General features: G+C 41.1%; 1 protein-coding gene across 1 annotated transcript; it reads right to left on the reverse strand.

The window, feature by feature from the left end:
* Nucleotides 1-509: 509 nt before the first annotated feature.
* On the reverse strand, nt 510-5,115 carry SPIN4 (spindlin family member 4). Its single transcript, XM_058291224.1, has one exon. It carries the CDS (start codon nt 4,524-4,526, stop codon nt 3,777-3,779), a length of 750 nt encoding a protein of 249 aa, XP_058147207.1. The 5' UTR covers nt 4,527-5,115; the 3' UTR covers nt 510-3,776.
* Nucleotides 5,116-13,068: the final 7,953 nt, after the last annotated feature.

Here is a 13,068-nt window from a genome sequence, read left to right on the forward strand (position 1 = left end):
ATAAATACAAATATACTAAAGAGAATACAACAGAATTATAGCAATGTACAGAAGGGGAACCATAGCAAGATTGAGAAATGATGAGTTTTGTTTGTTTTGTGTTTATTATTATTATGCCTGAAATAATGAAAATGCTCTAAAAATGACTGAAGTGATGAATGAACAACTATTTGATTTTATCAAATGCCATTGATTGTACACTTTGGATGAATTTATGCATTATTAATATGTTTCAATAAAATTTACTATTTTTTAAAATACTTACCAGACTACCTCATAGTTACTCAGGCTATATTGATCCCCCCAGATTAAGTATAGTATGAAGTTAGTATAAATAAATCCTCAAACTTGAGAATGAATATTTAAGAAAAAAACCATAAATCTGTATCTAAAGTAAATATACCTACTGCTTTTTGTTAATTTGGGGTGGAGGTAAAACAGTGATTGTCATATCTTTCATAATTTTACATATATTTTTTTAGTTCTCAAAATAAAAAAGAAGAAAAATATAATTTAAACCATTAAAACTCATAATTTTACTTCATTTCCAGAATTATAGTTAATATAAAATAAGCAATGATATTAAGTATCTGAACAATACCATCAAGAAGCTTGATAATAGAACTTCTTCCATAAAGAGAGAAGATGCATTCCTTTCTAAAAGCAAACTTGTGTAGATCAATTACCACTGAAGATATCAGAAAGTTTATTAAATATCTAACATTAAAAAGGTCACCAAAATTAGACTGTTTTACAGCTCAGTATTAGCTAACTTTTTAAAAATATCTTTTTTAAATGATACATAGATCACACAAATGTTACATTAAAAAATATAAGAGGTTCCCACATACCCACTCGCCACATCCCCCACTCCTCCCACATGAACAACTTCATTCATTAGTGTAGTAAAGAATATATAATTCCAATGTTATTTAAACTATTCAAGACATTAGGGAAAGGTTGAAGATTCAACAATTCATTTTTTAAATATAACACAACTTTAATAACAAACCTTGATAAAAACAGTGTAAGAAATAAAAAGAATATATAATTATGTTTAGGAATGTAAATGCAATAATACTAAATATAATATTGGTAAATACAACAATATAGCAAATTAGTATTATACTGTGACCAAGTAGTACTGATTCTAGAAATATAGCATCAGTTATCTACTACTATTATTCATTACCTCAGAAAATCAAGAATTAAAACATTTGAATTTATCAATAGACACAAAAATTTTTTTGACAAAATTCAGAGCCACTTTGGTAATAACCATGTAAAACAGAAATAGATGAAACTCTTTAAACATGGTATTGAATATTAACTAACAGACAACACTAAAGACACTTCCATGAAAACTAGAACAAGACAGGTGTGTCTGTCAGCATCATTACTCAACAATGTTTTGGAGAATTCAGCTAATGTAATAATCAGTACAAACATTAGAAGAAATAAAATTAACTCCATCTACAGGGAAATGATTTATATCTAAAAACACCAAAAAAAATTCTATTTAAAAACACTGTAATTTAGAGGATTTAGTAAATTGGCTAGACTGAAGGTAAAAACATAAACATCTCTATGGGTCTCTATATAGCCAAGAAGTAATAAATGAGGAGGAAAAATGACCTAATTCAAAATATGATAAAAACTGTAAAAAATCTTAGAAACAAATTCAACCAGAAATAATGGAACTATCGAAAGAAAATTACAAAACTAAGGTAGAAACAAATTAATAATGTACCAAAACTATTGTATTAAGGATTAACATTACTATAGCAAACCTTTAAACAGGAATATAGAAATTTAATATAATTATAATTAAGATACCATACTTTTTTTTAATTGGGAAAAAATGCTTTCAAATTGTCCTATGAAAGAATGACTTTCTAGGACAATGGATATAAAAGAAATTAAATGAATGAGGAGGAACTTGCTTTACAAGATTCTAAATTTTATGGTTGAATCACTATAATTTAAATGATTTTATATCAGTTTAGTAACTTGAAAATAGGTAATTTATTTAATAAATGTAATGACACAATCAGGCATCCATTGGTAATAAAATGTATCATTAGACATACATATTATATCATATACAAAATTAAATTCTAGATAGAGCATACATTTTAACTTTAAAAGTAATAATTTTTAGGAAAAAGGTATAAATGAATTTTTGTATGACTTGGTGTGGGGGCATCCAGACATAAAAGTCAGGAAACCAAGTAATGATAAAAGAGATATAGCTAACTACCTAAAAAAAAATTTTAAGTATAGTAAAATATACCCTTATGAAGTCAAAATTAATGATAAAATGGAAACTATTATAACATATGAACTATTAATATGCTCAATATAGTAAGAGTTACTAAAAATTTATAAGGAAAATTCAACCATTCAATAGAAAAATGAGCAAAGGATGAGTATTAGAAAATCACAAAAGGAAAAAGTCCACCTAGTAAATAAGCATATGAAAAAAAATACTCAACTTTACTGGAGTCAGATAAAAGCAAATTAAAGTAACAATACCATGTAATTTTTCACGGTTCAGATTTGCAAAAATTAAAGAGTGCCAGAGAGGGTGTTGGAAAGTTGCTACTTTCATTTTGAATGGTAACCTTTCTTGTAATATCTTTAAAATTAAACATATACCTACCCAGCAACGCTGCATTTGGGAATCCAAATGTATTGCAGCAGTGTTATTGTGCAAAAAGAAAAATGAAATGAAATAACCTGAATTACCTTAATACCTTAATGGTACATCCAAACCACAGAAAATAGATAATGCATGTTTGCCTGTGAGAGAGAGGGAGAGAGTGTGCCAAGGTCATGTGACTAGTAAATGGCCGAGGATCTAATACCAGAACTCATGTTCCATTATATCACTTTGTTGCAGGGGATGAAATGAACGAAAAGAATGGACAGATGCTCTTCACACTAGAATATCTCCAGGAAAGTGCCAAATGCTGAGGAAGAGAAAGAGAAAGAGAAAGAGAAAGATATCTGCAGGTACTGATCAGAAAGGATGTCGATATGCCAAGTGAGAAAAACAATTACAGAGAAATGTATGTGGCTCATTATTTTTACCGAAACAACTACAACAGCAAACTGTTTGGTATGGTGAAGGAGAAAACGTGGAAAGATATACATCGTTTATATAACACTTGTTACCTGGGGAGTAAAATAAAGGGTAAGGGAGGGAAAGGGAGGAAAGAGATGGCATCGGGTTAAACCATTAATTTTTTCTACATTTGCATTGTTCCAATGGTTCCAAACACTCATTGTTCCAAACACTTGTTAATATTTTTAAAAACAATTAATTTTTTTTAAAAAAATTAAAATTTTAATTAGGAAGTAAGATGTAGCTCAAGTGGTTGGGGGTCCATCTCCCACATGGGAGGTCCTGGGTTTGGTTCCGGGTGACTCCTGAAAAAAACAAAAGAAACAACAAGAAAAACAAAGGCAAAAAGTCAGGGAAGCAGATGTGACTCAGTGGCTGAGCACCGCCTTCCCACATTTGAAGTCCCGGGTTCAATCCCCAAGCCTTTGGTACCTCAAAAAAATTTTAATTACAAAACAAGGCAACATCAAAAGTACACTTGGGGCAAAACTGTGGAACTAGTCAATGTAAGAGTTGGTGGCACAGTAAGACTTTACTAAACTGTCAATAATCTCTAACAGCAAAGCTGTTCTCAAAAGTACGCAGAGAAGAGAACGCAGAACATTTTACATTTAATAGTTCCACAAGTTTTGCAAATTTCATAATGAATTTAGGGGTTTTTCACCAAACCATAGACATAAATGTGAATATCATCATCAAACTTAATGAAGTAGATAGATGGCTTTGCCACCACTTGATGTATGAAAATCCCGGTTCTTTTGGACCCGTCATCTTTGGCGTGCTCCACCTGTTTGCCCACGAGGCTATCGACAACCTCTCCTGGCTCCCGTTCTGCCGTAAGGAAGTAGTAGTTGGAATCTGGAATGATGCGCAGATCACCATCTTTGTAGTCATCCAGGAGCGTGTACATGTACAGGACTGGATCTTTCTCATATGTGATGTAAAACCAAGTGTCCATCACCGGGGCTCGCGCCAGTACCATGCCCTTCCATTCAACGTTGGTGCCCTGTTCGCTCTCAAATATATGCCCCACTGCCTTACCAATCAGGGAATCTGCCAGGCGCGAATCTATGTGAGGAGTTGGCACTCTCTCAGGAAGGATCTCTAGCGCCAGAACTCTCTTATCTCTGTGCAGTTCTAGTCCGTACACACTATCTTTGCCATCGTATTTGATGATGTAGAGGGTGGGTTTCACGGAAATCTGCTCAAGCACTGTGCCCTTCCACTGCTCCACAGGCTCGTTTCCTTCCTTCCAGCCGTGTTGAATGCGACAGCCCACGATGTTCCTACGGGAGAGGAAAGTGGGCTTGCGCCGCTGCTTTCTGTGCGTGTGCCTTTTCTTCATCAGGTAAGCAGACACACCATCTACGCCCATCGGAGGCACTGTCGGGGGCGACATGGCTCGGGGTTTAAGGGGGACTGGGCAAAGCTACCACTCGCTCGATTAAACTGACCAAAAGTCAACACTATCCAGCATGAGAACAAAGTCCTCGCCAGTCCTCCTTTCCCCAACCACAAGGCTTTCAGAGGGGTTGGCAGAAACGCTCTAACTCTGGCAGTGGGCACGGGGACAGCGTATGCTTGTCGACAGCGCTCTCCTCTCTTGCTCCGGAGAGGTGATGGCGGGTTCCTGTGTGCTGCCCGCTCCTCGCATCCGCCCAGACTCCCGACCCCAAGTCCCCGAATCAGCCACTTAGCTGTCGTCGATGATGCTGCGGCTGCAGAACGCCATCACAGGAGACGACGGGAAAGGCAGACAAGTGTTGACAAGGAGGGATGAAACGGCAAAAGCACAGGCAGCCGCGGTGCTCTGAAAAGCCTGTGAGGCCTCCACATCACAGAAGGCGTCTGCTGGTCCTAAAACTTGGAGCAGCGCGGGTTCTGCCTCTTTAGGACACCGCCCCCTCTGAGCCTGCCTCCGCCTCCGCCTCCGCCTTGTCCTCGGCACCGCCCCCGACATCCCAGCCTTCCGCACTCCTTGCAGCAGTGGGGTCAGCGCCTGCGCCAGCGCCTGCGCCAGCGCACAGTCCACACAGACGCTGGCACTTCTTCCTTCTTTCCCATCTGTGTCCCTGACCGCTTCCCTCAAATCGGAGCCAGAAAGGCGGCTCCCGTCTTCCTTTCTACTTAAAAAGTAACCCGCAGCGTGACTCCTCGGCCACTGCTCCATCTGCTTTCCATCTTGCAGGAATTCCTCACAAAGTCTGTTTTTTTGTTCTGTTTGGTTTTGTTTTTAAATAATATTCAACACACACACACATAGACACACACAGTTTGTATATGCCAATTACTTTCTTTTAGTTTCTGGGCTTTGTGACCGGAGGGGAATAAAGCTTGTGTAGTCCACCATTTTGATCCAAATTCTCCTTTATTTTTTCTACGTTATCGTTCCTGGCATTAGCTTTTAATAATCTGGTTTTTTCCCCTGAATATAAAGGAAATGTACTGAGAACTGTGGAGATTTTCTAAAACTCAGTGAAAAAATGACTTTAACATTGATCTTACCATCTAGACATAAACAAAATGTTAAAAGTGCTGATTTCTCTCTAGTAAATACAAATATGCGTCGATTTTACAAAATTGGGAACATATTAGGAAATATTAGGAATTTTGATAGCATGACTTTTTTATTTATATCATGTGCATTTCTTAAGGTATTTTAATACTCTGTATACATAATTTTTAATGTCACCATCATGAAGCAGGCTAGTAAGACAGGGAATCATAGACAGACATGGAACCTGGCAAGAAGTCCACGTGGACCTCAGTAACCCCCAAGATGGCTGCTGGAAGACCTCCATCCCTAAGATTCTGCTTTCCAGAACAAAGACTTCTTCTAGAAGCCAGGAAAAGCCCCAGATATACCAGAGGACTTTTATCATTGGGCCCTCACTGGGGGATCGATAGGTGGGGTAAGCAATCAAAACAGCAAACTGCTGGAATCTTTCCCCGGCCATTAGCAAACGGATGGAATAATTAATAGTTTATAAAGCAAACCACCAGGCCTAAACCCTCTCTCTCATGTGCTCTCTTGCCTATGTACCAGTCCTGCCCTCGGCATACTGCTTTCACTGTTTTTTCTCTGCCACATGGCCACGGAAGTAAATCTGGGCATTTATAATCTATAATGGGGAATTGTAGCTTGTAAATCCTCCCTCTTTATAGCTTTTCACCCCCATCCTCTCTACCTGGAACCCATTTCTCATCCCTCCCTACCTAAATAAATTACTGGCCTAACTCACCCAGTGTGCCTTTGAATTTCATTTCTGCAGCACTGCCAAGAACTTAAATAAAATCCAGTAACATATTTGGCAAGTCAGTCAAGAAGTTCATTGGTGAATCAAACTATGGCCTATAGCTTGTTTAATGCCTTGCTTTGGTTCTCCATTTTAAACCTGTTCGCCTACAAGCCCCCACAGGACATCATCCCGGGAAGGAAGGGGCCAGGGCTCGGGAATTCTCTGTGTCCATGACATACACTCAATCTTGTTAGATTGGGTCCCAGTTGGGAAGGTTAGGGCACAGGCAGAAACTCCCTGCGCCACTCTTTCAAGCCCTTTTAGCAGCTGTTGGGGCCAGTGGCCTTTGCCTTATCCCGCACTCTCCCCTAGGGGGTGCAGGGCAGTGAAGGAAAGCTAGAGAGCTGGGGGCTTATTGAGTCCACGCCTTTGCAAGCCTCATTCCTATCTGACTATACCCAGCTACATGGGGAATGAAGTAGGAAGGCAGTGGAGCAGAACCAAGATGGATGCCATGGGAGTTCCCTTCCCCAAGGTGGTTATAGACCAAGATACCTTTGCATAATTAAACTTTACCCATGTTTTTACCTTCCTACTTCTTGCTACTAATCTCTCTTTACAGGTTTGTGTTAGAATGTTTTGAAATATCTTAAAAACTGTGGAAAAGGAAAGTACCTTTGTCTAGCAAGGAAACTATTGCCTCAGGGCCCCAAGGTCTGTTAGCTAGAGCAGTTAATCTCTAATCACTTAATGGCCTTCTGATGACTGGTTTAACTGGGAAACTCCTAGACAGTAAAGTCATGAAACTAGGATGGCTTTAAGGACCTCTGTAATAATAGGAAAGAAGCTTCTCAAAGGAAGGAGCAATATTCCAGGATGAAGCATTAGCCAGCTTGGCAGCTTCAGGTGAAACCTATTCAGCCTGTCTCCCAAGTCCAGAACAGCCCTGGGAAGACCCAGGAGCAAAGGCTCTGTGATTCCCTGGGGTGGCAGGAATCACAAAGCAGCCAAATGCTTCCTAAAATTTAACTCAGAAACTTCTGTTTGGGTAACCGTGCAGTCAGTCTTGGGCCCTGTAATTGCCAAGAGTGCTGAGAACCAGAGCAGTAAACTAAATGGCCCCCATTCCTTGGGCCCATCCATTCAGAGAGCAGCCAAATATCCCCTGAGAGACAGACATCTCAGGAGCTTTGATTTAAGGTGACTGCTCAGTCTCCCACCAACTAAACTTGGGCACATTGATCTGATCACCACAGGAAGCATCAGTTATCCCTCAGAACCTAGGTCACCCACCCAGGGATGCCTGTGGGTCAAATATGATCTGAATATTGAAATTCACAGGATGCTGAGACAGCTTAACATCCAAATTATGTGGGGGCAGTGAACGTTAGTCAGACTAGGACTCTGGAATGCCAGATCCATCAACTAAAAAGGTGTTTCTTCATTCTTCCTAGAATAATGGGCACAGCCTCTAGCATAACAGCAGACTCCCCACTGGGGTGTATTCTCAAAAACTGGACAACCCTACCCATGGAAGTGTTGAAGGAGAAACTGGTCTTCTTCTGCAACACTGCATGGCCACAGTATAGCCTTGAAGGTGGCCAAAATTAGCCCGTAAATGGTACTCTAAATTATTACCATAAATTGCAATAGACCTTCTGTGTAAGAAGGAAGGAAAGCAGTCAGAGGTGCCGTATATTCAGCTTTTTGTAGCTCTATATCAGGATATGAAGTTAAGTAGATCTTGCAAGCTATGCAATGTTTGGGAAGTGAAACCACTTCCTGAAAAGAAAGGTGATATCTTAGATGATCCCTTCCTCAGTTCTCTCCCTCCAGCCTCTGCTTCCGTGCCTCATGTATCCATAGCTAGCCCAGCAAGAGTCACTAGGAGTGGAGCATCTTTCCACCCTGATAAGGGATGGAAGGATGCCCTTTATCCAATAAGGGAGGCAGCAAATAGAGAAGCAGGAACATTTAGAGTCCATGTTTCCTTCTCCATGACAGATTTAACTCAGTGTAAGGAAAAGTTGAGATGATTTTCAGACTACCCACATAAGTTTACTGAGGAATTTCAAAAGTTAACCCTAAATTTTGAGCTAACATGGGGAGATGTGCATATTATCCTAGTCTTATGCTGCACCCCTGAAGGAAAACATCACATTTGGGAGGTGGCCCACGAGCTGCCCAGCATCCCCAGCAATATGCTAGAGGGGTTATGGCAGTTCCAGAGGCTGATCCTAACTAGAACTACCAAAGGGCCAAGCAGACATAAGAAAGAGAGACCATATGATAGCATTCCTACTAGAGGGAATGAAAAAATGCATCATCAGATCTGTTAATTATAATAAAATGCAGGAAATAACCTAGAGGAAACAGGAAAGTCCTGCCTTGTTTAAAGGAGACTAGTAGAAGCAATGAGAAAGCATACCCAAGTTAATCCAGACTCACTGAAAGCACAGATCATTTTAAAAACCTATTTTATCAGCCAGGCAGCTCCAGATATTAAAAGGAAACTCCAAAAGCTAGCTCTAAGTCCTGAAACCTCAATGAATTATCTTTTAAAAGTAGCTTTTTCTGTCTTCAACTACCATGACCAGACCTTTGAGGAATCAAGGGCAAAGAGGGATAGGCAGAAGGCTTGGCTACTTGTGGTTACCATAAATGGCAGGCAGCCACCTCAGGGTCATCCCAGCTCAGACTCCAGACCGTCGAGATCCTGCTTCAACTGTGGAGAGCTTAGCCACTAGAAGAAAAACTTCTTTAAACCATGCAAGGAGCCCCCCAGTCTCTTTCTCCCAGTGTGGGAAAACAGGCCACTGGGCTCAGGAGTGTGCCAAATCCCAAAAGGGAGGCAGAGCACAGCCCAGGGCCCTAGGGACAACAGTCCCCATGGAGAACTGAAGAGGCCCAGGGCAAAGAGTGACTCCTTGAACAACTCCATGGAACATCAAACTAGAGGATCCCCAGGTCACCTTTGATGTGGCAGGTAAAGAAATTAAATTTTTAAATGATATGGGAGCTACCTATTCAGTTCTGACCTGTCACTCCAAAACTGCCTCCCCCAGAAGCTGTTAGTAGGGGGTGTTGATGGTAAAACTAAAATTAAATCTTTCACTGAGACTCTCCTCTGCCAAATAGGAAACCTAATCATAAGCCATCAATTTTTAATTATCCATGAATATCCCACCCCTTTACTGGGGTGATATTTCCTTCATACTCTGGGGGCATGCATCCAACTAGTAGGGATAAGTAGAACCTCTAAGGTGCCTATAGCCCAGTGCTCAAAGGAAGAATGTGGCACTCTGTTTAGCCATGTTTCTGGATAAAGAGTCAGGTATCTCAACAGCAGCTATTCCCCAGGAAATTAAGAGTAAAGTAAATTCTATTGTCTGGGAAGCTGGGATACACAGAAGGGCCCTCTGGATTCCCCCAGTTTCCATTTCTTATGATACTAACCAGCCATACCCTCATAGAAAGCAGTATCCCCTCAAAGAGGAGGCTGTTAAAGGCTTCCAGCCCATGGGTAAAAGGTTCTTAGAGAAAGGCCTACTAATTCCCTGCCAATCTTCCTGTAACATGCTGATTCTTCCTGTGAAAAATCCCAAGGGTACCTACAGGCTAGTTCAGGACTTAAGAGCAGTCAGGAGCTTTGTAATACCAATTCATCCATTTGTACCCAACCCTTATACTCTGCCAAACCAGGACCCAGAAACTGCCAAATCTAGACTTAAAGGATGCCTTTTTCTACATTTCTCTCCACCCAGACTCCCAATTCCTTTCTGCCTTTGAATGGTAGGAGTCAAACTGTAGGCCCCCAGTCCAGCTTAACAGTTCCCATATTTTTGGGAATGCCTTAGCTGAGGACTTAGCTGATCTCCACTTGCCACAGAGTGCCCTTTTGCAATATGTGGATGATCTGTTGCTTTGCAGTCCAACAAAGGAAATTTCCAATGCCAACACTATTTTAGTCCTTAATCTAGATGATAAAGGTTATAAGATGTCAGCATTCAAGGTACAAATCTCTCAACAGAAAGTCTCCTATTTAGGGTTCCTTCTTACCCTGAGGGAAAGGTCTCTCTTCCCAGAAAGAGTTCAAGCCATCACTAGTATTCCCCTACCTCAAACAAAGAAGCAGCTGGAGACTTTACTAGGAATGGCTGGTTACTGTAGACAGTGGATACCTAAATTTGGGGAAATAGCCCTGCCACTGTACAGTGTTATTGCAGGGGCTGATAATCAATTGTTTGAATGGGGAATAAGCCATGAAACTGCCTTTATGCCCTAAAACAGGCCTTAATTAGCCCTCAAGGCTTAGGAATTCCCCACCTAAGCAAGCCTTTCTTTTTATACATAACCAAGAAGGGGTGGCTCTAGGAGTGTTAGTCCAGAAACTGGGTCAAATTTCTTGATCAGTAGCTCGTTCTCCAAACTGTTGGACAATACAGCACAGGGATGACTACCTTGCCTGAGAGCAGTGGGGACAACTGTGATTTTAATTGAGAAAGCCACCAAACTAACTTGGGGGCAACATCTCACAGTCTCCACAGCACACAGGTAAAGGACATGCTTGAGGCCAGGGGCCACCAGTGGCTCACAGATAGCTGGTTAATTAAATACCAGGCTCAAATATTAGACACCCCCAAGGTGCAGATAAGGAGATGTCAGAGTCTCAACCCTGCCACCCTACTACCAGTAGAAGGGCCAAAGTCAGATCCTGAGGGGCTCCTTCTCCACTTCTGCCTTGAGACTCTTAACGAAAACTAGCCAAGCAGGCCAGATTTAGAAGATGAGCCTTTTGTGAACCCAGACATTGAATAATTCACATATGGAAGCAGTTTTATTAAGGAAGGAATTAAAAGGGCAAGTGATGCAGTGTTTTCTCAATTTGAAACCAGAGAGGCTAAGCTCTTTCTCCTGGAACTTCAGCCCAGAAGGCAGAACTGATTGCCCTTACCCAAAGTTTAAAGCCAGCAGGTGGGAAACAGGTTAATACTTACACAGACTCTAAGTATGCTTTCCTTGTCCTTCAAACTCATTCTGCTGTGTGGTGAGAACTAGGCTTGCTTACTAACAGTGGGTCATCTATTAAGCACAGGCAAGAAATCCTATATTTACTGGAAGCCATACTGCTACCTCAAGAAATAGCAGTTATGCATTGTCCAGGGCATCAGAAAATAGACACTGTTATAGCCAAGGGAAATGCTTAAGCTCATGCAGCTGTTAAAGTGGCAGCACAAACCCAGGTTTCCCTCCTACTCCTTATTCCAGCACCTCTACCAATACTTGGAGCTCCACAGTATACCCAGGATGAACAAACCAGGGCAGCTAGCCTGGGGTTCACCCTGGAGGCTGATGGGAGGCATGTTAAGGATATTCAAGTCTACCTGCCAGGAGCAGTGCAGTGTAAAATCCTTCATGGACTTCACCAAGCCACTCATCTGGGAAGGGATGCCCTAACCAGCTTAGCCAAATGGGTTTTTGAAGGACAGGGACTAGTGAAGACAAAGAAATTATAAGGAGTTGCCCCTTGTGTGTAGTTAATAACTTAGACAATGGGAGGCTTAATTATCCTCCCCCCTCAAACCTCCCTGTCCAAATGTGGGGATCATACTTTGGAGAAGACTGGCAGATAGACTTCACCCACATGCCATCTTGCCAAGGCTCTATGTACCTCTTAGTATTGGTAGATACTTTTACTGGGTGGGCAGAAGCATTTCTGAGAAATAGCAAATGAAGTGGTTAAAGGTCTCATAAAAGAAATAGTTCCCAAGTTTGAGTCCTGCCAAAGTGATAATGGGCCAGCCATTACTAGTAAAATAACCCAAGGTTTATCAGCTGCCCTCGGAATTAAATATCTCCATAGTTCCTGGAGGCCCCAATCCTCGATGAAGGCAGAGAGAGTTAACCACACCTTAAAGCAGATTCTAGCTAAATTCTGCCGGGAAATTGCATCACCTTGGGTCACCAGTCTACCTGTGGCCTTACTAAGGCTATGCTTAGCTCCCAAAGACACACTTCATCCCCTTTGAGATGGTTTATGGGCAGCCTTTCCTTACCCAGAACCTAGTAACAGATCCAGAAATTCAAGAACTCACAAAATATTTTATCAGTCTAAGAAGAACTCAACAAGTCATCCAGGAGCTTGGAAACAAAATTCTTTCTAGCCCCCAAAATGAATTATTTTTACCTAAAGTTAAACCTGGAGACCAGGTTCTGATCAAAAGCTGGCAAGAAAACAGGCATCTCTCTCAATTAGAGCTTAAATGGAAGGGACCTTATCCTGTGGTTTTAATCATTCCCACAGCTGTTAAAGTTAAATGAATTTTCAACTGGATGCACTTATCCTGAGTGAAGCCAGCTGTCCAAGGAAGTACTGACTCCCCAGAAGCATCTGATATGTCATATAAGTGACAGCCATTGGATGACCTGAAATACCTCTTCAAGAGACAAAGCTAAGTATTTTCTGGGTCCCTAACCCATCACCTTAAAAAAAAAAACCCTGTCTGTTTTCATTTTAAAAAGGCAATGTCTCTTCTCATCCCCCTCTCGGCTGCTTGGGCATAACCACCACCATCAAAAACTGGGGTTGGCAATCTATAACAAATCCCATTATCTATTTCAGTCACTCCCTAGAGTTAACTAACAGCATAAATGAAACCATCCATGCCTCAGAAGCTCTAAAACAGCAAGAAGACTCTCTTG

The sequence above is a fragment of the Dasypus novemcinctus genome, chromosome X (assembly GCF_030445035.2).
Source record: "Dasypus novemcinctus isolate mDasNov1 chromosome X, mDasNov1.1.hap2, whole genome shotgun sequence".
NCBI classification, from domain to species: Eukaryota; Metazoa; Chordata; class Mammalia; order Cingulata; family Dasypodidae; genus Dasypus; species Dasypus novemcinctus.